At 36.9% G+C, this 21687-nt stretch overlaps 1 protein-coding gene across 7 annotated transcripts in view; it reads right to left on the minus strand.

Annotated features, from left to right (window-relative positions):
- Nucleotides 1-10732: 10732 nt before the first annotated feature.
- Nucleotides 10733-21687, minus strand: part of BRD1 (bromodomain containing 1) — a 66157-nt gene continuing 55202 nt past the window's right edge. For 6 of the 7 annotated variants that reach the window (XM_033514707.1, XM_033514706.1, XM_033514705.1 and 3 more), the window contains 5 exons: nt 20953-21088; nt 19670-19797; nt 17737-17846; nt 15361-15515; nt 10733-12631 (listed from right to left, as the gene is read on the minus strand). In XM_033514707.1, the coding sequence (XP_033370598.1) occupies nt 12448-12631; nt 15361-15515; nt 17737-17846; nt 19670-19797; nt 20953-21088 (713 nt within the window). In that variant the 3' untranslated portion in view covers nt 10733-12447. The remainder of the gene's footprint in view (nt 12632-15360; nt 15516-17736; nt 17847-19669; nt 19798-20952; nt 21089-21687) is intronic. The other variant, XM_033514704.1, reaches the window with a different exon arrangement.

The following is a 21687-nucleotide window of genomic DNA, read 5'->3' on the forward strand; positions in this document are numbered from 1 at the left end:
CAGTAGCTTTTATCCTAATGTCAAATCTAAAACATCTTGGCAGCAATTGAAGCCTGTTTTTTCTTCTCCTACACTAAAGTTGTTGCAGAAAAAAAGTTCTTTTTTTTTTTTCCTTTATCTACTTTTCATATGTTGCGGGCTCACTTTTGGCTTCACAGAATTAACTACCACCAGAAGGCTGGACAATCAGATACTCCTCTTTCTGCTGAAAATGAAATCTTTCCTGCTGTCTGAGCACAGAAACAGCTTCACGCTGCATGAAACCTCCCAAAGAATAAAGACAGCAGGGCTGATACTGCTTTGTCTTTGCCTGTTGCTTCTGTCAGGAGAATTAAGAACAAGAAAGGGGTGGGAAAGAACTGACTAGAAGAGTAACCTTGTGAGGAGAAGATGATCTTTGGACCTTTTTCACCCAGTTATTAAAAATATACATGCTAAACGTATATAGTCTCTTTTTTTGCAAACCCCGTTTATATAAGCCTGAACCCTGCAGTCAGACTTGTGTTATCACACTGCAAGAGAAGGACGTGGCCATCACCCAGACCGGGAGTGTGAAGAAGCTGCAATGATTGTCAGGTGTATGAAAAACTGGTAATAGAGCTTAAAACAACTAAACTATTCCTTTCTGGCTTTTCTCTATAGGTTTATGTCTTACAATACCAAGTCTTAAAATAACACTTTTGATGTCAATACATGAGGAGGATGGGGAACAGAAGCAGTGCTTCGGCCTCTTTAAGGGTTGTGGGACATGACTAGAGATTATCTGAACCATTTGTTAGCTTTGATCCACTTCTGATGTCTGTGCAACATAAAGAGTACTCAGAGTGAATGAAAAGTCCCTGTGTGAACCCATTTACATCATATGGGTTTACCTATACATGTAGACAGACACATAGAAACTGAATTATACAGGTAGCACTCATTAGAACAACGTTTCCAGTAATTATTAGGTACTGTTGCTTATTTCTAGACCTCAGTGAATTTTTTAAGTCTTTTCTTCAGACTCAACAACAGAGCTGCAAATAATTGCAAAAAAATTATATATGTAGATTTATTTGGCATATACTCTCAAGACACCTTGAGAGTATATGCCAAACAGAACCACCATCTCAAGATGCTGGTTCTGTTCCCTTTGAAGTGGGAATCCTTTTTACTCTACCTAGTTCTGTAGCCTTGTGATTCCAACCAACTATTTAAATATGAAAGCAAAGCTGTACTATTTTGAAATGGATGAAAAAGTAACCACTCAGCCTTTGAGATCTGTTGTCACTTTAAAGTCTTCATTAGCAGTGGAAGAGCAACTACCTTGAAATAATCTGCTTGAGCATCAGATCCCTCCAAATTGTGCTGTGTTGGTCACACATACTCCAGACAGATGGATCTACAGCTCATCAGTCCAGTAAATACTGATTTAATGGAAAGTCAGTCAATATTCTCAGTAAATTCTGGAAGAAACTAGTAAATGCATTTTGATATACTGGACAGTTAGTGATGAATTAGCACGCAGAAACAGCAGCCCTCAGAATCAGGAACAGTAAGAAGTTAGTTTTGGCTGGTCGGGTTGTGGACAGGGGGAAATAATAGCACTCTGCAAATGGCCTAAACAAAAAAAAAATTGAAAACATAAATAAAAAGGTCACCAAATGACATTCCCAAATTATGTTAATTCTACATTTCAGCTCTACACTTAAGGTGTAGCAGCTTAAAGCATTAGACTCTAATCCTTCCATGGGCAGACTTCTATGCTCATTTGCTCATTCAGTGAATACTTGGGTAGGACTTCTGTTGCAAGGAAATTACAGTTAGGAAAACAAAATTTTTCAAATAAATAAGTTTATTTGTTTCAGAAGATTATTCAAATAGTTTGAAAAAATCAAATACAAATTCAATGCCTTTTAGTTATTTACTTCAAGACTCTGTAAAAGTAAGAGAATTGAAAACAATGAAAATATCTACATTGTATGTCTGATTTAAACCTGAGTTTTTCACCAAAAGTTCTTAAAATCTATAGAGTTATTGCTTAGCTGAGGTGCCCTTCACTCTGGAAAGCCTCAGAAATTCTGCAGGAGACCTGTCCATTCTCAGCATGCTTTAAACCCCCCAGTACATAATATATTGCATAAAATATGGATTGAAAGAGAAATGAACAGCCTTTGCCAGGTGACTACAAGGATTTGTTTGGGTCAGCACAATTTTCTTGTTCCAAAGCAAAGTCAGAGATAAGCTTAAATCCTCATACTTAATTATTTTGCCTGTGATGAGAAAGGTCTTTACCACTGCTAAAGTTATTCCACTTTAAATAAGCAATTAAATATTTATGAAGAAATGAATCCAGACATTTTATATCTCTTGTTTGTTCCCCGGCCTACAGAGTGAGTCTTTGTGCAAACAGTTTGATATTTGCCAGAGCTGAGCAGCTCCACCAGAAAACAAAACCATGAGTATCTGCTTGCACTGTAGACATGAGGGTAGCAGTGGAAGTATTTGCATGGCTGTGTTCAGATTCCTTGGCAATCCCAAGCAGGGCACTGTGTTTATCTCACAGATCCATCCTGCATCTCAGGACCATGAGAGTTGCTTTCTTAATCGGGGTGGGGGCCTGATCTGACTGGGCACCCAAGCCACTCTTTTACTCCCCTCCACAACTGAACAGGGGAGAGAAAATATAAAAAAGCCTCCTGGGTTGAGATAAAGACAGGGAGATATCACTCAGCAGTTACAGAGAGAGATCACTCATCTGTTTGATCAGAAGATCACAGGCAAAACAGACTCAGCTTGGGGAAATTAGTTTAATTTATTGTCAATTTAATCCAAGTAGGATCAGAAGAAATAAAATCTTAAAACACCTTCCCAACCTTCCCTTCTTCCCAGGCTCAATTTTGCTCCCTATTTCTCTGCCTCCTGCCCACCAGCCACACAGGGGATGGGGAATGGGGGCTATCATGTTGGTTCATCACACGTTGTCCATGTCAGTCCCTCCTCAGAGAGGGAACTCCTCACACACTTCCGTGCTCCAGCGTGGGGTCCCACCTCTGGGAGACAGATCTCCCTGCACTGCTCCAGCATAGATCCCCCATGGGGTCACACATCCTGACACCAAACCTGTTCCAGCCTGGGCTCCTCTCCCTGTGAGCCCATGGGAACTGCCAGGAGCCTGCTCCAGTGTGGGCTTCCCACGGGATCACAGCCTCCCTCAGTCTCCTCCAGGGGCTGCAGGTGGATCTCTGCATCCCCACAGACTCCATGGGCTGCAGGAGCACAGCTGCCTCCCCACAGGCATCCCAGGCTACTGGGGAAGGAATCCCAGCTCCATTGCCTGGAGCACCTCCTCCAACTGCTTTTGTGCTGCAGGGCTCTTTCACACATTCCACACTTCTTCCAGCTGTTGTGCAGCAGTTTTCCCTCCCCTCTTCTTTAATCTGTTATCCCAGAGGCACCACCACCACCACCATCACTGGTGGGCTCAGCCTTGGCCATCACCAGATCTGACTTGGAGCCAGAGGGCATTGGCTTCATTACACATGGGGGAACCTTCTGGAAGCTTCTCAGGGAGATACCTCTGCAGCCCCTCTGCTACAAAGACCTTGCTACTCCAATCCGATACAATGGATTAAATGGGCCCCAGAACATTAATTTTCAAAGCCAGTGTCAAAATTCCTCTATTTCATGCAAGCATGGGATTCAGCAAGTGATCTTTTTTGATAAAACAAACTTTTTAAAACTGAAAAGTTGTTTAAAGTTTAATGCCCTAGATAACTTTGCCAGCAACTCTTCCTCTGGGAACAAGTCATGATTCAATTATGTCTCACCCTAGAGATTCTCATGACCTTCTAAATAGTTATCTTTCATAATTTAGTCTTAGAACATTATAATCTTTGTCTGCCAAAGGCCTACTGATACTGCTATTGTCTATCCTGGAGACATCACTAGCAGTAAGTCAAGTCTGTGACTTCAGTTACAGTTGAAGGACTCTGCAAACTCTGCCTCATTTGTGGACTGCATGAATCAAACCATGGCAAATAGTAATAAATTGAGTGAAAGGACTGATTTTATATATTATTTTTATGCAAGTGTTCCATAATACAAAAAGAGGGTTTTACCTAAAAAGCATTAGTTTACCAAAACAAATTGGACATGAGTCAGTTCTACTCTGCAGAATGCAGGCATATTTACTAAAGAATAAACTGGTTTATTTTTTATATTATTTATATTATATTACACATTATATTATTTGTGTATATTTCTTCTGTTTCAACTGCTAGTTGCAGAATGTTGTCTGGAAATCAGCACCTCTGCAGACTTGTATTTGTCTGTAATATGTATTGTTTTAAAATAGGTAATAAATAAATCCAACCAAGCAGCCAATTTAAAATTTTATATTGGATACATATTGTCATGCAGTTATAAATTCAAATTCAGCCTGCCTGCTTCAGCAGGCCTGTTTGGGCACACAGAGCAGGATCCAGAAAAACTGGATCTTGTGCACCCTTTTAAGCTCACACTGTGAAATGGTAAAAGCCCCCTGCTGAAGATGTGCTCTGTTTGTTCACGTCCTTCAGAGTTAACAATTTCCTTTCCCCTCTCACAGCAGAGGAGAAGAAAGAAAATCAGCTAAAGGGAAACCTGACCATGACTGTGGAAAATGGGCCCCTAAGAAATCTGAAAGATGAAGCACGACAGGGAAAATGGAAGGCAGGGCCATGTCCTCTTCATCTCTGTCTCCAGGCAGTTACTTTTACAGTTCTACCCTTGGGAAAGATTATTAGAAATTATAAGGGATGAGCAGAGAGAGGTGGAGCAACAAAACACAAACTAGCAAACAAGCAAACAAACAACCTTAACTGAGTAAGAGAGTCAGGTTTAGATTTTTTGTTGCAAAAATTTTGGCCCATGGCTATAATTTTTTCATTGATGATACATGAATTTTAGCCCAAGCCTTAAGTTTGGGCAAAATTCAGCCCATTAAGGTATTTATATTTTGCTTTTGAGGGAAAACTATTTAACTAAGATTGTACTCACTTAGTGAAAATTAATTATGTTTGTGAAATATATAAGCACGGTTTATCATTTCACTGTGTTTTCACAATAAGCTGGTCTTAATAAGGAAAGTTTTTCACTAGAAAAATTATGCTTAACATAGTTATCCTACCTCTTTGTAGTATATTTGTACTAAATGAGCAGCTCATCTATCAAAATGAAGTTCTCAGATCCCTCAAAGACAATGGTGCTAATTTTGTGCAACCATTTGATTAAAACTTTGGTGCCTCCACTTTTCCAAAGTAAGGAACTTCTTTTCTCTTTTTAATACTTTAACATGTATTTAGGGAGTAATACTCAACAACCTGTCATCTTTTTTGCCCAGAGATCTAGCAGTATGAAATTAACTTAAAAAAAATGTTAAAACCGTCATATTTTTATCAGCACATAAAGAAATACAAATGGAGTTTCTAAATGGAGCAGAGACTGGTAAAACCCTGTAACTTTAAACAAATTAAAGATTAATTTAAACTATTTAACTAAACACACTATTTGCTTTCGTAGTCCCCAAATGCATTCCCAGGATGCACAGCAGAACTTCTATTTATTTTAATACTGTCATTTCATACCCATTCAGACTGGATACTGGGAACAACTGGTAGCAACAGTCAAGTAGCAGTAAATGGATTAAAATAATTAGTATCTGTTTTGTAAGACAAAGTTTTATATTGTTTTTGACATCTGCAGCACAGGAGTAGAAATTAGGTAGAATAAAAATTTATGGGTTGATCAGAGACCAAGATAAATAAATGTACTGAAGCAAAACTATTTGATATAATTATTAAGCTGGTTTTTATAAGAATTTTGATTTTCATTGAAGCATATTCATTTCAACAAGGCTTTTTACAGAAGACTTCCTATTTACAGAATAGAAGGCTGGTCAGGGTAACAGCAGCTCAAGTTCAGTGTCCACAGGATGAAATGGGAATCTGTCTGAGTCTCCCATATCCCATAGGACAGCTCTGCCTACAGCACTGTTGACTATTCTAACAAAAGATTAAAGGATTTCTGCCTTAAAATAAAAAATTTACCATAACAAAACCACTGATGCTGATGCCAAATGAAAGCAAATTGAAAAAAAAAAAAAACAAACAAACAAACCTTAAACTTTTGTTTAAGACTGGGTCTGGCTGAAATGTCACAGCAGCTGATATTGTGCCTTGTCCTGGGTTTGTAACTGAGCTGCGTTGATCACATACAAGTGTTTTGGCTACTGATGAGCAGTGTTTGTACAGCACCAAATCCTTCTGGTTTTTACTCTGTGTCTCTGCTGGGAGGGGAAAGGAGCCACAACTGTCAACCTGAACAAAGGCATATTCCATGCTCACTTGTTGAACTGTTTAACCTTGACCAACAAGTTTTCTTGCTTTTGCTCTTCCCCTGCACCCTTGCATCCCACAGGGAATGTTGGAGTAGCTCTGGGGGTGCTTTGCTGCTAGCTGGGGTCAGCTCCACACACTCCTTTTCTAACAAAATTCACGGAGCAGCTGAGCCAGTGATTAAATTCCAAATCTACCAAATGATTAAAAAAGAAGACATAATTTTGTCACTGAGGCATAAATGTATTCATTTTGATTCCTAGCTCTGTCCCAGGCTTTCTCTGTGGCCCTGGACAATCTGAATTTCTGCTGTTCTTGGACAATTCACCCAATTTCCACCAACAGGAGCTTTATCAGAACTAATTTAATGGCAGCTGCAGCAGCAGCACTCAGCCATGTATACTCCTTTGTTTTGCTCTGGAACCGGTTTCCCTCTTGTTTGTAATCAAATTAATCAGTAAGAGGTTGTCTAAACTTATAGCCAAACAGCCTGTGGTTTTCTTTTATAGCGGATCCCAAAAATACCAGAAAAGAAAGTGGTAAATTGATTATGTGTGCTTGAGAGAACCAATATCTACTGCAAAGGTTTCCTGTGCTCTCTTGCTGAAAATGCAACAGCTATACAGGCTCAGCTTCAGCTTGGCAACTGTGTTTTTACTTTCAAGGCTGTTTGTTCTTTAACTGGTAATTGTGCACATATAGCTGACATTAAAGAGACTTTTGAATACAAAAGCTAATACAAACTTCAGGCTGTCCCTAAAAGTAATTTTTAGAGAGACAGGTAATAAAACAGACTTGTGTAGTTCATTAGCTACACCTAACCTGACTGCATACATCACTGTCAACTCTAGCAACCCTGGACACAGAAGACAGTGTCACACTAACCAAGATTAATGAAACTACCGAATGTTAAATATAAAATAAGACCAAGGTTTTCAAAACTAAAACTTTTTATTGCTGAGGTGTTAAAATGCTAATGGTTTATTTTTATGCAAATAGCTTATATGAAGCATGGGAGACTTGACAGACACTTTGAACAATTGCAGTAATAAGCAGCATGAACAGTCTCTGGCATGGAAGGCTCTGGAGAAGGTGTCATATGACTATCTGCTGCTGTTACTGTCTTTGACCTTATTTTTTTTTATTCTAACTCTAAACTGAAAATCCTGCTCTCATTTCCTAATCCTGCTCTCATTTTCTATGTAGTCTTCTTTTTCCTTGCCTAGGAATTAGGACTTTTAAAATAAAAACTATTTTACTGTCATCAGTACTTTACCTCTTCAGTTTACTTTAGCTTTTCCTTGTATTTTCTGGTTGACAGGCATAGTCTCTGATAAATCAATTCAGTAACTTCTCCTAACTGCCAACAATTCTTTCTTACTCTTTATTTTTATCTACTTGAGCATGAGCATCAACTTTCTATGGCCCTAAAGCAAAATTACAAAAGGAGGATAGTATCAATGTTTTTTTAACAAGGACTAGGAGACTGAAAAAATGAACTGTCACAACCTCAAAACAGTGACCAAAAAAGCCCAAAAAATCAATCAAAACAACTCCAATCCTTTATCATCTTTGGACTGTCTATTAACAACTGCTTTCCCATTAAAATGACAGGTGTAGATTCTCCTTTGTCCTCCTTGTACTTTCCATGGATTTACGTAAGATTTTTCTGTATTTTTGGGTGGTTTTTTTTTAATAAGGATGTGAAAATTCCTATCCTCATAGAGCTGGATGTGGACAGTAACCATCTCCTCAACAGAGCCAGGTGTGGAGGAGTGAAGGACCCAGTAACTGACCATAGGAGAGGAAGATGTGTGAGCATTCTTAACCCATCTTCTTAGGCTAAACCTACTTGGGACTGTTTCCAGGGAAGCTGAACAGAGACTACAGTTACATCTCCCTAGAATTCAAAAAGGGTGCTAAGCTGGATGTGGACAGTAAATGTCTCCTCTGTTTACATTTCACTTCCATGTTTTTTATTACAGATATACTAGGATGAAAGTTTTTTCTCACATAGACAACAATCTTTACCCATATGATCAGAAGACTGAGATGAATTTATTTGATTCCTTTGCACACATCCTCAAGACAACCTCCCCTTGCCAGGCTGCAGGACAGAACAACTGTCTCATCTGGAACCTTCACCTTCAAACTTGAGTATTTCTGTTAATTGATGTGTTTGACTTGCACTGTGCTATCAGCAGCAACCACCTTGGAGTCATTTTCTAACACTACATAATACAACTGTGGAAAGAAAATCAACAATTAAATAAAAGTGTAAGAAGTTACTCATCTGTCACTTGCAATTAGACATGAGAGCCAGAAAATCCAGAGCAATTATGTCCTTTGTAATAGCTCTACTTAAAATTAAGCATTTCCAAATCGGCCCACTTGTAGCAAAAACTGAGAAAGCAACTTTTGATGGACTAGAAATACTAGAAGCAAAAAAGACTGTTCACAATCAGTAAGTTTAATAGCAGCATTTTGAAAATGAAAAACTGAATACTTATTTTGTGGATGCTGATGGTCTGTGTGCATTGCTCCCTCTAGTGTAAAAGACACAAAATCACAACAAACATTCTCCAAAAAATCACTGAGGTTGGCAACAAACTTTTTTTTTTAAAAAAACATTGTTTTCTAGTCGTTTTCCCTCTAAATATTTATAACACAATTGCTCATATTTTGATACAAGACAAGACAGTTTCATATCTCGTTTTAACTGATGATGTAGGTCTCATGCTTATATTAACAGGAAATGATCACACCAGAACTGAGAAGTGAATGTGTAAACTTACACCCTGTATTACAACTGTGACACTCCCCAAGAAGCTGGCAAGCCAGAATGTGATGTTCCAGTTTTTCTTTCCACTAGAATACTAATTCCCACATTATTTTGTTGTTATTACCATTGTAGAGGAACCTGGTCAAAAACATAGGGGAGTACACTCCAGTATGCACTCATCTGACCACTGTATCTGGCTAGGCCCCAGAATTTGGAAATAAAGCAGCTTTGGAGCTCAGACTTCCTTTGCTAAGTAGATATGAAATCCATTCAAAACACCCAGTCACACCAAAGATTGCCAAGACTGAGAAATTATTTTAAACTTTGACCCAATCTCAAGAGGCACTGGACAATACTGGACTTGACCACAAGAGAGTATGGGAACAGCAACTGACACTGCTGCAACCTCCCCTCACAGGATCTGGGAAGAATTCCTGGGATTTCTTCTTCAGAGTTTCCACTGCATATCCAGAACAAAAATAAACGAGCCTTTCATGCCAGTTCCATCAGAAGATGTAGTGTGCTATGTCAGGATACTGACCAGGCTTCTTTAAATCTGTAAAGTTTTCCAACTGATAATTCTCCTGAGTGCCTCAAAGATGAAGGCAGGACATTTTCCTTCTTCAAGAACTGAAGAAACTATCTCTGAAAGGAAAAATCATAAGACTTGGAAGTCTGAGCAAAATTCAAATTAGAGCTTTCCCAGAAGATGTGATTTTTAAAAAATGTTCCAAAATATTTTTTTTTTTAAATTTTTTTTTCATATAAAAGATGAGCTCTTTCCCCCCCACTATGTTGCTAGTGTATGAAGCAACTGAGAATGTAGGGAGCATTCTGACAAATCATTTTGCAACTGTGCGCTTTTTTTTTTTCCTGACACTTTGTGTTTCACAGGTATCAACATTCTGATCACAAGTACTGTCATCTTCCAACTTCTGTTGTAACTGCATTTCAGTTTTCCAAGATAGAAAAAAGCCACTTCTCTGTGCACCAAAATGAGAATCATTATCTAGTTTTACACATCCAAAATCTGAGTACATTTTGTGGAACCAGCCAGAAATAAAATCTGATGCAGCGTATTTTTTTAACACCTTTAACAGAGTCCTAATGATGACAAGTGGTTCTACTGTTCCAACACTGCCCAAATTAGGCTCCATTCTCTTTAAAGAAGAGCATGATTATATAGCAGATCCTTGAAATCATTATATTTAATGCAAACAACCAGATTTTAATTTTTCTAACTGATGTGGCTGTTGTGGCCATCACAGCAGCATAACTCAGTGATGGTCCTTCCAGGGTACTTGCCATCACTGTTCTCCCTAAAGCTGTATCTGCTGTCAAGTCTGAGAAAACCATTTGCTTGATCATTTGTGAAATTTATCCAGCTCATCCCTAATTACCAGGGTCTATCACAGGCCACTGGTCTCAGCTAACTGGAAATACCTCCTATGCAAAGGGCTCACTCAGTAAGGACAATGCTGGGTGCCACAGGAGAACATTCAGCTTCTTGGCCCAGTGCCTCTGGAACAGCTCAGTCATGGGGTAAGAAAATGGGCACTGCAGCAAAATCTCAGGGGCTAAATTCAGGACAAAATTTACAGTTGAGAAAGAAATTTTATTTCAAGCTTCTACGGGGGTATTACAAACAATAGAGAATAAAAACATTAAAAACTATTTAAAAAGTAATTGTCCCTTTAAAATAAAGATTCAAGCAGGTTTAACAATGAAGTATGCTATTCAATGAAGTTTTAAAAAAAAGATTTAAAAAGTATTGGTTTTGCTGTATTTGCTAATCCTTTATAAAAAAGCTGGGCATAAATACTTCGTGCATTCATATGCATTATTTGGTGTTTCATATTATATAACTTGGTACAGTATTTACGATATCACTGCAAAAGAGTTCAAACACAGTGCATTTATAAATAATGGAGCCATTATAAATCACATTGCAAACATACCTTGCCATTTTCATTGTTACAAATTCAGTATCTCAGTGAAGGTAGGAATAAAGTAGCTACAACAATCAATATCTTGACTTTATTTTTTTTCTTTTTAATATAAAAATGCAGTTCTGGAAACCCACCCTCCTTCTTCCCCCTGCCCAAACATAATGCTTTACTTCTTAAAAATAAAAATAAAGTACTAATTCTATATACATCACATGTACCATACAAAAATGTATCCAAAGTTTCTATTGCTACCAAAGTGTTCTAAATTAAAAGTTACATAAATCCCCTCATTGGAAACGAAAGATTACAAGTTACCAAAAAACCAAATTACACACAAACCATCGAGTTATTTTATACAATTTCCAATACATTTTTCTCCCAAAGCAAGTTGTCTTCTCATGTGCCTGTATAAAAATGCATATCAATATATTTGTCAATTTTATTTTTCATTATAAAGCAAATTAATACATTTTCTACAATAAATAAAACACAGGGAGGCACACATATCAACAAAATTAAACCAATGGGAGATAAATGGGATATGGTTTTGAAAGAAATAATGTGCTTGCAGGCTTTAAGCCAGGTTTGTTTAAAACAATAACAACCTTAAGTCATTTTGGGCAACAATGGAGTGTTTTTGGTGATTTGCAAGTGATGTACATAGTATATTTTTTATTGATGTCTTTCTCACAAAGTACCCTCCAAAATAATGCAACTTCCTTTCTTAAAATACATATTTGTAATTGTAAATTTACATCAACCTTAAATATGTGGTACTTTGTGCAAAGAGCAACAATTTACACAAACATTCAGAAGTCTTTTTCAGAAGCTACAGACCAAGGAAGAAATGATACAAGCAGCACCATACTGTATATGATTTAGGCAAACATCTATTTGATGCCATTTTGATATTAGGCTATAAGATCCACTAAACACCTAAAGCTGGAAGATGGTGCTTAGGTAACTTAACCTCAGAAAGAAGGAAAAAAAAATAAAAAGCATGGAAAAAACAAAAACCAATTCCCTCCCTAGCAAAATTATAAAAGGAATTAAGGAGCTACTTCTAAAATCAGAATAAGTTAAGTGTTGAATATACATTTATGTACAATTATGAACACTATGAACAAGACATTTTAACAGGTTTAGTGGAAAATCCTCCAATCTACAACACAATAAAATAATTAATCAATATGGCAATGGTGATTTAGAAGAATTGCTCAACTATTTCAAGTTTGCAGAACTCAGCCACTGAATCAACAATTAAGGGGTTGTATCTTTAATACATTCTTTTAGACAAAGAGGCTCATTAGTAGAGTTCAAGTCTCTGTGGTATTTTTCATGCCTTGCTAGAGAATCTCTGTTAGTCAATATCACTGAAGTCACTGACTGGTTCTCCATGGACTCGGCTCAGGTGATTCATAGCACGATCAAAAGCAATTCTTACTGCTTTTCGTATGCTTGAGTTACGTCCTTCCATCATTTTTAACTTGTCTATGGTCTCATCTATCCCAAGGGGAACCATTTTGGATTTTGGAAGCCACTGCCTGTAAGAAAAGGGCAAAAAATAAATCCATTAAATATAGAATAAAGTCAAGAAGTCTGTCCAGAAATGTCAGGGCTGCTATGCCATGTTTCTCATATCACAGATCAGCTTTACCATCTTAAGCAAAACAATGAAACACCTTTTAAGATTGTGCTCACTTGCCCTAAATATTGAAAGAATATGAAATATTAAAAAAAGCTCTTTCATAAAACAGAATACATTCCAATTCAATATGTATTTAGTGAATAAATATCAACAGAAAAAAATTAGCCTAAAATACTGATGCAGCTGAAGAACAGACAGAAGCAACTAACAATGGACATGGGCTCAGATTCACCTGACACAGTACTGTTTCTCTTCATTCTTTGCCTTCCATTACTACAAGGAGTTTTCAGATGATGGATTTTTGCCTTACATTTCAGGCACCTCGATTTATTCTTTATGGGGAAAGCTAAACTGGCAAGGAAGTTTTGCCTTAGCATGTTTTTACCCTGCAGTGTGAAATCCCACTAGCTCCATGTTCAGGGTCCTTTTCTGTTTTAAGCTCCATAAATATCTTCAAATTCTAGGCATGGAGGAGTGATAATGGAAAAAGCTCCACATCCCATTCTTGCAGTTAAAAATAAATATTTAGAATGCTTTTAAGTATAAGTTAAATTTATGTCATTTTCATAAATGTTAATTGTAATCCTGTTTTCTGAAGTTACAGACATTAAGGAATACAAAAATTAGGTAAATTAATGAATATCTTTAAGATATGTTACTGTAGTCTGCAATCTCAATCCTCCAGAGGGCAGATGCTCTGCTTTTGTTTAAAAACATTAGTTTGGGAGACCATTTAAAGCCAAACCAACAGGAATCAGAAAGTCAAATCTGAAAAAAAATTGTTTTAAATAAGTAAATTTGGCTATTGAAATATTTTCATTCTTTTAAAGGACTCTAAACTAGAGTCTTATTGTATTGAGCACACACTGAAATAAAATGTGAAGAGTCAATACAAGGACACAGTATGATAACAGCATGAAAAGCAGCAGTCTAACCATTATCAGTTTTAATACAGATCAAAGGAAGTTTTAAGAAGGTATTTTTAAAAGAAAGCTTTGCACGTCTTCCAGATATAAGCAGGGAGATGAAGAAGAAACAAATACGAAAATCCGCAGGGGATAGACACTGGTATCACAGACTGAAGGTGACACACACCCTGCAGATGAATGAAAAATCACTAACAGGGGTTTCCAGACTAAAAGAGACACAACAGAGATAGAATTGTAAGTGCCAAAATACTAGCAATAAAAGAATCATTACCAAAACAGGTTGGTGGGGTCAGGGTGGAGGGGAGGAAAGGGGATGGAAGAAGTATTGAGTCTTTCCCTGTCTATCTATGCAGAGTACCCATCAGAGACAACTTTGCACAATATTTACATTATTTAGGACTACCTGCATATAGAGACTAATCAGAAAAGTTTATGCTGCAGAGGACTCCCCAGATCAAGAAGCAATCAGAGCAATTATTAAGGAAGTGACCAGGAAAAACATGCATTACACTGGTGACACCAGTAAATGAAAAAAATGAGAAACAGAATGCTGAGTATGTTTAAATGCAGATGTTCTTTGCAAAAAAAGGCAGAAGAATGCAAGAGCTAATGGCATCCTGAGCAACTGAAAGAAAGATAATTATGAAGAAGTACCAATTAAGTAAGAAAGTAACTGAAGAACACAGAAATTATGCAAAAAAATCTAAGGGGCAGAAGAGCAAACAACAGTTATAAATTTTGGGCGGGAATTTATTTAATGATAGCATATTGGCATAGAAGGAGTCAAGAGAATGGCAGCATCACTAGATGTCACATACAATCATCTGAAGAGGAAACTGATAGCTAAAAATAAGCAAATTCAAGAGAAAAATGAGACATGGACATATTTACAGTTAGCTTGACCTGTATGGAAACTAGGCAAGTGTCTACAGAGAACACAGGAAAGGAATAATAATTAGATGAAAGGTAGATGAGAAGCTTCTATGCCTAGGAAAACCCCAGAAAACAAAACCAGAAACAAAAACAACCCTAACAACCAAAAGAACACCAAAATATCTAGTGTGTCTCCTGCTATGTCCCCAGAAAATCCCCACCAGCCCTAAAACTGAAGGCCATGGGGGAGGGAATGAAAATGTTTTGTTATATGAATTATCCCCCTTCAGGCTCTACAGAGCATATCACTGATGCCAAGATAACGAGAAATAGGGAAGGTTTAACAAAAAAAAAAATTTTAGAAAAGGCTAAGAACTTCAAATGAAAATGTTAATAAAGGATTTAACTAAACAGAGGTTAAAAATACAAAGAAAATGGACTTGAGCAGACTGGGAGGAGAAGTGTTGTAATTCAGAAAGCAATGATGAAGAATGATAGAGATAAATGTTAGACTATAACTTTAAAAAACCTATGAAGCAATGAAGCAATTTCATCAGATCAATAAATGAAAGTACCTTGTAAGTAAAGAAGACTAATAACTTATACTATTTTTTTCCAAACTGACAATAAAAAGGTATCTTTCAGTGATGATATATATCTTAGTCCAAATATAGACTCAAATATGAAATTTTAATTTTACAGTTTATACTTCCTTAGGAATTATATCCATGGAAAAAAAATGTTCTAATTTTCTTCTAGATCAAAGGTACCGGTTCTTAAAATTTTAAGTCACTGCATCAAACAATACATTTCAGTAACATACCAACTTCTTTTATTGTCAAAAAATAGTACTAAGAATAGTTTCTCATCTGATTTGGTCTGCATTTGTTCTCCAATTTTCAGTACATCTAGAGGTGGCACTGGTATAGTAACACCATTGTGATGGCCAGCAACACGAGGCATCTTAGGGTCAATAATCTGTAAGAGAGAAGAAAAGATAGTTCCTCATATTTAAAATTATGTAACTCATTTTAAGAAGGTATTACAAAGTAAGCTAACACAAAATAAATAATGAACTAAACAGCTACTGGATATAAACTGACTTTGTGTTACACACAACTTTCTGACATAAGCTGAATAGGCATAGAGGAGACCTAGTGGCATTTTTTGCCAGCATCAGTTCTTCTTAAAGTCCTATTTTAATTCCACTTAGTACAACCTTGAGACTGACAAGCAGGTTTTAGAATGAAAAAGTCAAACCAGGATTTCTAAAAACTGTAACTGGCCTCAAATTTTGGTGTTTGAAATTCATATACCTAAAAGAACCAACCCATGTTAAGCTCTAAGTATTTCTGTAAAACACATGCTCCATATCCAAACTCTGGAGCAAAAATTTATAAACAAAACAAAAAAAAAGGTGCAACTTTCAAATATCTTGCATATCAAATGTAATGATTCAGCAAAACATGCAGTTGCAGTTACAGTCACAAAGTCTTTCTAAACAAAACTTGAGGGAGAGAGGGAATATGCTACTAACATTAAACTAACCATTCTGATGGAAAAACTCATTTGCAGGCAGCTCACAGCATTATGAAGAGCTTAACTTCTACCCAAAGTAAGGTTTTTAATCCATGCCTGTTCCACCCATCTCCTACTCTACAAACTCCTGTTGTTTTTCCACCATCCACACTGGCACCAATCTTAATCCACAGTAAACTGACTTCGGGAAATAAATTAATAGAATGCTAATACTGTGGGGAGCTTGCAGAAATCAGAATTTTCTTCTCTTGACAGAGGCTTAACTCCTCAAGTTGTCCCACTCTCAGAAACACCAATGCTGACATAAAGAAGGCAGCAGAAAAGGAACCACTTGGTCTTCTTCATCAGTTTAAATCTAGCACTAACACCTTTCAAGAGACAATCATCAAATCATCAAATTTTCAGCATCTGACCCAAATGTATTTGAGTCCTATAATGTACCTCCAGAGGTTTTAACCTGACTCTGTATTACATTTCATGTTGTCCTTAGCACACACATATTAAGTCGTGATTCTCCAGACTCGTATATAAATCAAGCCATTGTATGAACAGTTCATGTAAACCCCAAAGGACTAAAGCCAAACACTTCATCAATATTTTCTCTTCAACCTTTGATGTAAGTAGCACTGTGTCTGTTTCTCCTTTATTTACACAAACACATATATATGTATATCTATATGTATACATATCTTGTATTACCAACAGTTTTAAGCTTCCAGTACATCACTCACAATTGGCTGCAGTTTATTCCAGCCACTAAGTTTTTTGTTTCTTTACTGCATTGCAGAATCAAGAGTATTTTTATACTCATTTTGCAACAGAAATAATAAATAATGTAGAAATGAAGACTACTGAGACAAGTATGCTGTTTTTAGCAGGGATAGAGACAATTTCCTTGCAGTAGGTACTATGGGGCTATGTTTCGCATTTGAGCTGAAAATGGCATTGACAATATCAAGATGCTTTTGTTAATGCTGAGCAATGCTTATACATAGTCAAGGCCTTTTTCCCTTCTCACACTGCCCCACCAATGAGGAGGCTGGGGGTGCACAAGGAGTTGGGAGGGGACATGGCCGTGTCAGCTGATTCCAACTGACCTTAGGGATATTCCACCCCATATGGCATCATGCTCAGTATATAGAGCTGGGCGAAGGAGGAAGGTAAGGATGGCCAGTGTGATGGCATTTGTCTTCCCAAGCCAAATGTGATGAAGTCCTGTGTTCCTGGGGATGACTGAACACCTGCTGCCCATGGAAAGTGGTGAATGAATCTGCTTTGCTTGTGTGCACAGCTTTTGCTTTCCCTATTATTTCCCTACTGTAATTATCTCAACCACGAATTTTCTCACTGTGACTCTTTCAACTCTCCCCCTGCCCACGGGGAGCAGGAGAGTGGCTGCAGGGGGTTCAGCTGCTGTCTGGGTTAAACTGTGACACAGGAGTACTGCACATCTCAAAGGGCAGGCAGGGTAGCAGAAGTTACTGATTTAAAATATGACATTGCAATAACATTACAAACTCAGTGCGTGGTAAAGAGGGCAGAATAAGCCAACTTTTATTCAACCTGAATGGGAATTTACCGATTACCTTAAGTTTGCGCATGGTGTTGTTAGACCAGAAGCAGTCACTACTGTAGTACTTCTGGGAATCTGGGCACTTACCAGAGCTGGGTAAGAGGGATATCCACTGCATTTGGCCCATACTACTTTTAGAGGCTCAAGAACAGATGTTGCAGCATCAGTTGAAATCCACATACTGCTATGCCCAACTTCTAAGAACAAAGAAATACAAAATTAAAATGTTCCAGAATGAAACCATAGACAAATCTGCATTTCTTGATTTCCTAATCAATAGCTCATGATCCTTAGAATCCAAATACCAATAAAAACAAGGTAGTATTCATAAGAGCTCTTGACATGATATTACTACTTTATTCCAAGCCTACAGATAAAGAATAAGGGTTTAGATGCTTCTAGAAATAGCATATCTTAAAACATCTAAGTTCTTAGGAAGTGTATGCCAAATTCCAATAAGTCTTTCACTTTCAAAAAGCTACAAAGAAAACATAAAATTATGGTACTTCAAATAACAGTTTCTTTTACAACTGCGATGACAATCCTGTTACAGAGGTGATGGTTTTCAAGATCCAAGTTGAATGTACGTATTTCCAAGTGTTGGATACCTAGATACTCACACTGAGATTAGCACCTGGTAATTTAACAATACTTCTCTGGTACACCTTTTTATTCTTATGCCTAAATTCTAACCTGCATTTTGATTTCTATTTATTTTTAACAAGTTTTCTTGGTTTCTCTGCCCTGCCCTTTCCAGCAGTCAAGTTCAAAAACATCTACAGGTTTCCAGGCAGCAGCACTAGTGTTTTATTTCTTCTCAAAAAGCAGGGTAATGAACAACTGAGTTTATGTTACTGTGCACTTCTACCAGAATGCTCAATTATCTTCTCCACTGCTCAGCAATGGATTGAAGCCTGAGATGAGCTTAAGCCTTTCAGTCAACCAAAACCACAACTCATCCCTTAGATACAGTAGTCCAGAGACTGATCTGAAGGCAGTGAGTTACACCCTAAAGATGAACTGGGGGTGATGATCAATGGGGGAAAAGTTATCCAAGTTCATATGCTGTAAAGGTCAGGCAGCACTTCTTGTATGGGGAAACCTGGTACCAAGATGTAATTCAGGGGCTGCAGCTGCATTTTCAGCAGTCAGGCAATACTTACTCCTGAGAGAAAGTGCATTTCAAATGAGCATTGCTTATTTATCATGAAAGGTGGCAGGCAGATACATGTTCTATCTCAACATTACAAAAACATACTAGGGAAAAAAGGTGATTTAAGACCATTTATAAGTAAAAACAGCAAGCGGAAAGTGTTTGAAGTGATCACATAACAAAAAATTAGTTCAATCATTCTGCACAGTAAGTTCTATTTCTCTACTCTGTTAATAACAGTTTGTAAATTTCTAACATGTCAGTTAGAAAGAGCCATGAGGATTTCAATTAATTCATCCTTCATTTACAGACTGCTTAAAAAAAATACGTATGTAGAACTACATCTCGTACATAAAAACAGTACAAGTCCTCTTCTTCAGGACAGCTAACAAGAAAGAGCTACAAAGAAAATGGTATTTTAATGATGAATAGGAAATCATACACAAGCTGATAGATGCATGCAGCCAGACTCAAAGACTTCTCAGGTGTATATACAAGTAAGAGTCTTATAATTCTTTCTAGTCAGAATTTATTCCACATGGTAGTAAGGGGTTACTAATCTAGCACATGATTACTAGTTTTGTTTTACAAGATCTGTAAAAGAAAAGTCATCTACTCTTTTTATTTCCTCAAGCAAGGAGAGAAAATTAATCAAAATACTATTTGTCAGTATACTATTTGTCAGATACTATTCTTTTAGAAGTTTTTAGAGAGTCAAAAGCAGAATTCAGTAGTTTCTAGAAGGATATCAACAACACTCTCAGAAGGCTTAATGTATTTAAGCAGTAAAAATAAGCATGTTAGAATCTGACAAATAAATTAACAAAATTATACAATACTATTAAGAATTCAATTATTTATAGTTACCAGCTGCAATTCTTGCTGCTTTGGCATAGTTTCCATTTTCAATGCATGATATCAGTTCACTTCGATCTTCCAGTGTGTGTCTCCGTATCAGGGCAGGTTTACCTTTACCACACTTCGGTAGACTGAAACTACAAAAGTATTAATATTAAAAACATTACTGGATAATTAACATTGTTCACTATAAATCAACATTTTGAACAGGAATTTAAATTTCATTAGTAAAGAGTAAAATCAGTGGAGCAAGCTCTAAAAATATTTTGAATAACAAATACAAACAACATAAAAGCCAAAGCCCCGATTATTTTCATACACAGAATTGTGCGGTTATCAGCAAAGACAGTTCCACTGCTCCAACAGTTCTACTACATAGAAAACACAACTATTCTCTAATTTCTCACTACAAATTCCAGTCTTTCAATTGTGAAATGTCTCTAGTGAAAATGGGAAAACTGTTCTCTGCACACCTGAGTTTTCTTAAGAAATCTGAAAATAGAATCTGAACAATTTTACTGACAATTTGATCTAGAATATCACATTTAGAATAGATGCCATATTAAATTCTCTTTGTTTCTGGAAGCCTGTTTGACATGACTGCATTAACACCATTCCCTTAACCTGAACACATGAATATAGTTCTCTTTTTCTGTGTAACAGATTTACCCTATACTCTCCTGTATGTCCCATCCTCATAGCCCAGGACTAGAGACAGCTACCTTTCACCCAGAGATTAGTGCTCTTTCAGAAAATACACCATTGGTGATGGAGACATCAGTGGTGGCAGAGGTGTCTGTTCTCACAGTCCTGTCCTTAACAACAGACTCCATGGAGAGGAAGCCAAGACTTGGTACAGAGTTACTATCATCACTGTAATACCTTTCCAGCAACCTACAGTTCCAAAGCTGTCAAACTACCTTTTCTGTGTACAAGACTCTGCTTTGTAAGTTGCTTCTCTCTTGCCCTCAGAAAAATAAACACATTTTTAGTGTTCTGGATTAGGAAGGTAGGATAGGAAGCCAAGATACTACATGCAAAAACATATCTGTATCTTTACAGAGCAAGAGAAGCACAGTCAGTTTAAAAATGTAACTGCCTGGATATGTAATAACCTGAATTCAACAGAAAAATCCCAGCAATCCTGAAAAGTATCTCAGATGTGATATAACTGAGAAAATTGAAACACACTCTTTTTTCCAGAATTTATGCAATCCTCCAACACGGGTCACAAGCACTACAGAAAATGATATATCCAGTCTCAAATCTGTATTTCGTATTTACAGTTTTACCTTGAGTTACACAAGAGACTGTTACTAGATGAAATACTAGATTCTGATGCACAGCGGCGACGAGGTTCAACTTTTCTTCCTGGAGTATCATCTAATGCTCTCTCTTTACTTTCATCTCCAAAACCATTTGACAGACCTGCAGAATAACACAGAAAATAAACTGCATCAAACTGGAAACCACACCATTTTCATTAACAACTTTTTGCATTCACACAATATATCATTATTGTTTTGTCCTTCAGGTGTGATGAAAAGGAATGTGACTATTAACAAAATATGTAATTTCAAGGAAGTATTTATTATAAATACAAAGTTCCTGTTGTCCAGATTTTAAAGACAGGATAAAGCTTCAGGTAAGGTAAAAAAAAAAAAAAAAAAAAAAAAAGCAGAGAGTGCAATATGGGAAATACTAAATGGACTACCAAATCAGTCTTTGCAGTAATGTTTCCAACTATTAAAACAATCACTCTGCAAAAGCTAAGTAGAAAAAACCTCCCAAAAATAAAATGTTACAAATCAAGCAACTACCAAGTCAACAAAAGGCTTATTTGAATGCAATGCTGTAATAATTGAAATCTTTTCAAACACTCTAAGTAAAAACTGGTATGGATTTATTCATGACACTATCTAATTCTTCCTGGTAGTCTTTCCATTTTAGGAAATTCAGGCTGACTGACACAATGATGACCATTTTCTGTCACCAATAATCAACAATACACATGGTACTGTTTTTAA

Source organism: Parus major, chromosome 1A, assembly GCF_001522545.3.
Source record: "Parus major isolate Abel chromosome 1A, Parus_major1.1, whole genome shotgun sequence".
Classification (NCBI taxonomy): Eukaryota; Metazoa; Chordata; class Aves; order Passeriformes; family Paridae; genus Parus; species Parus major.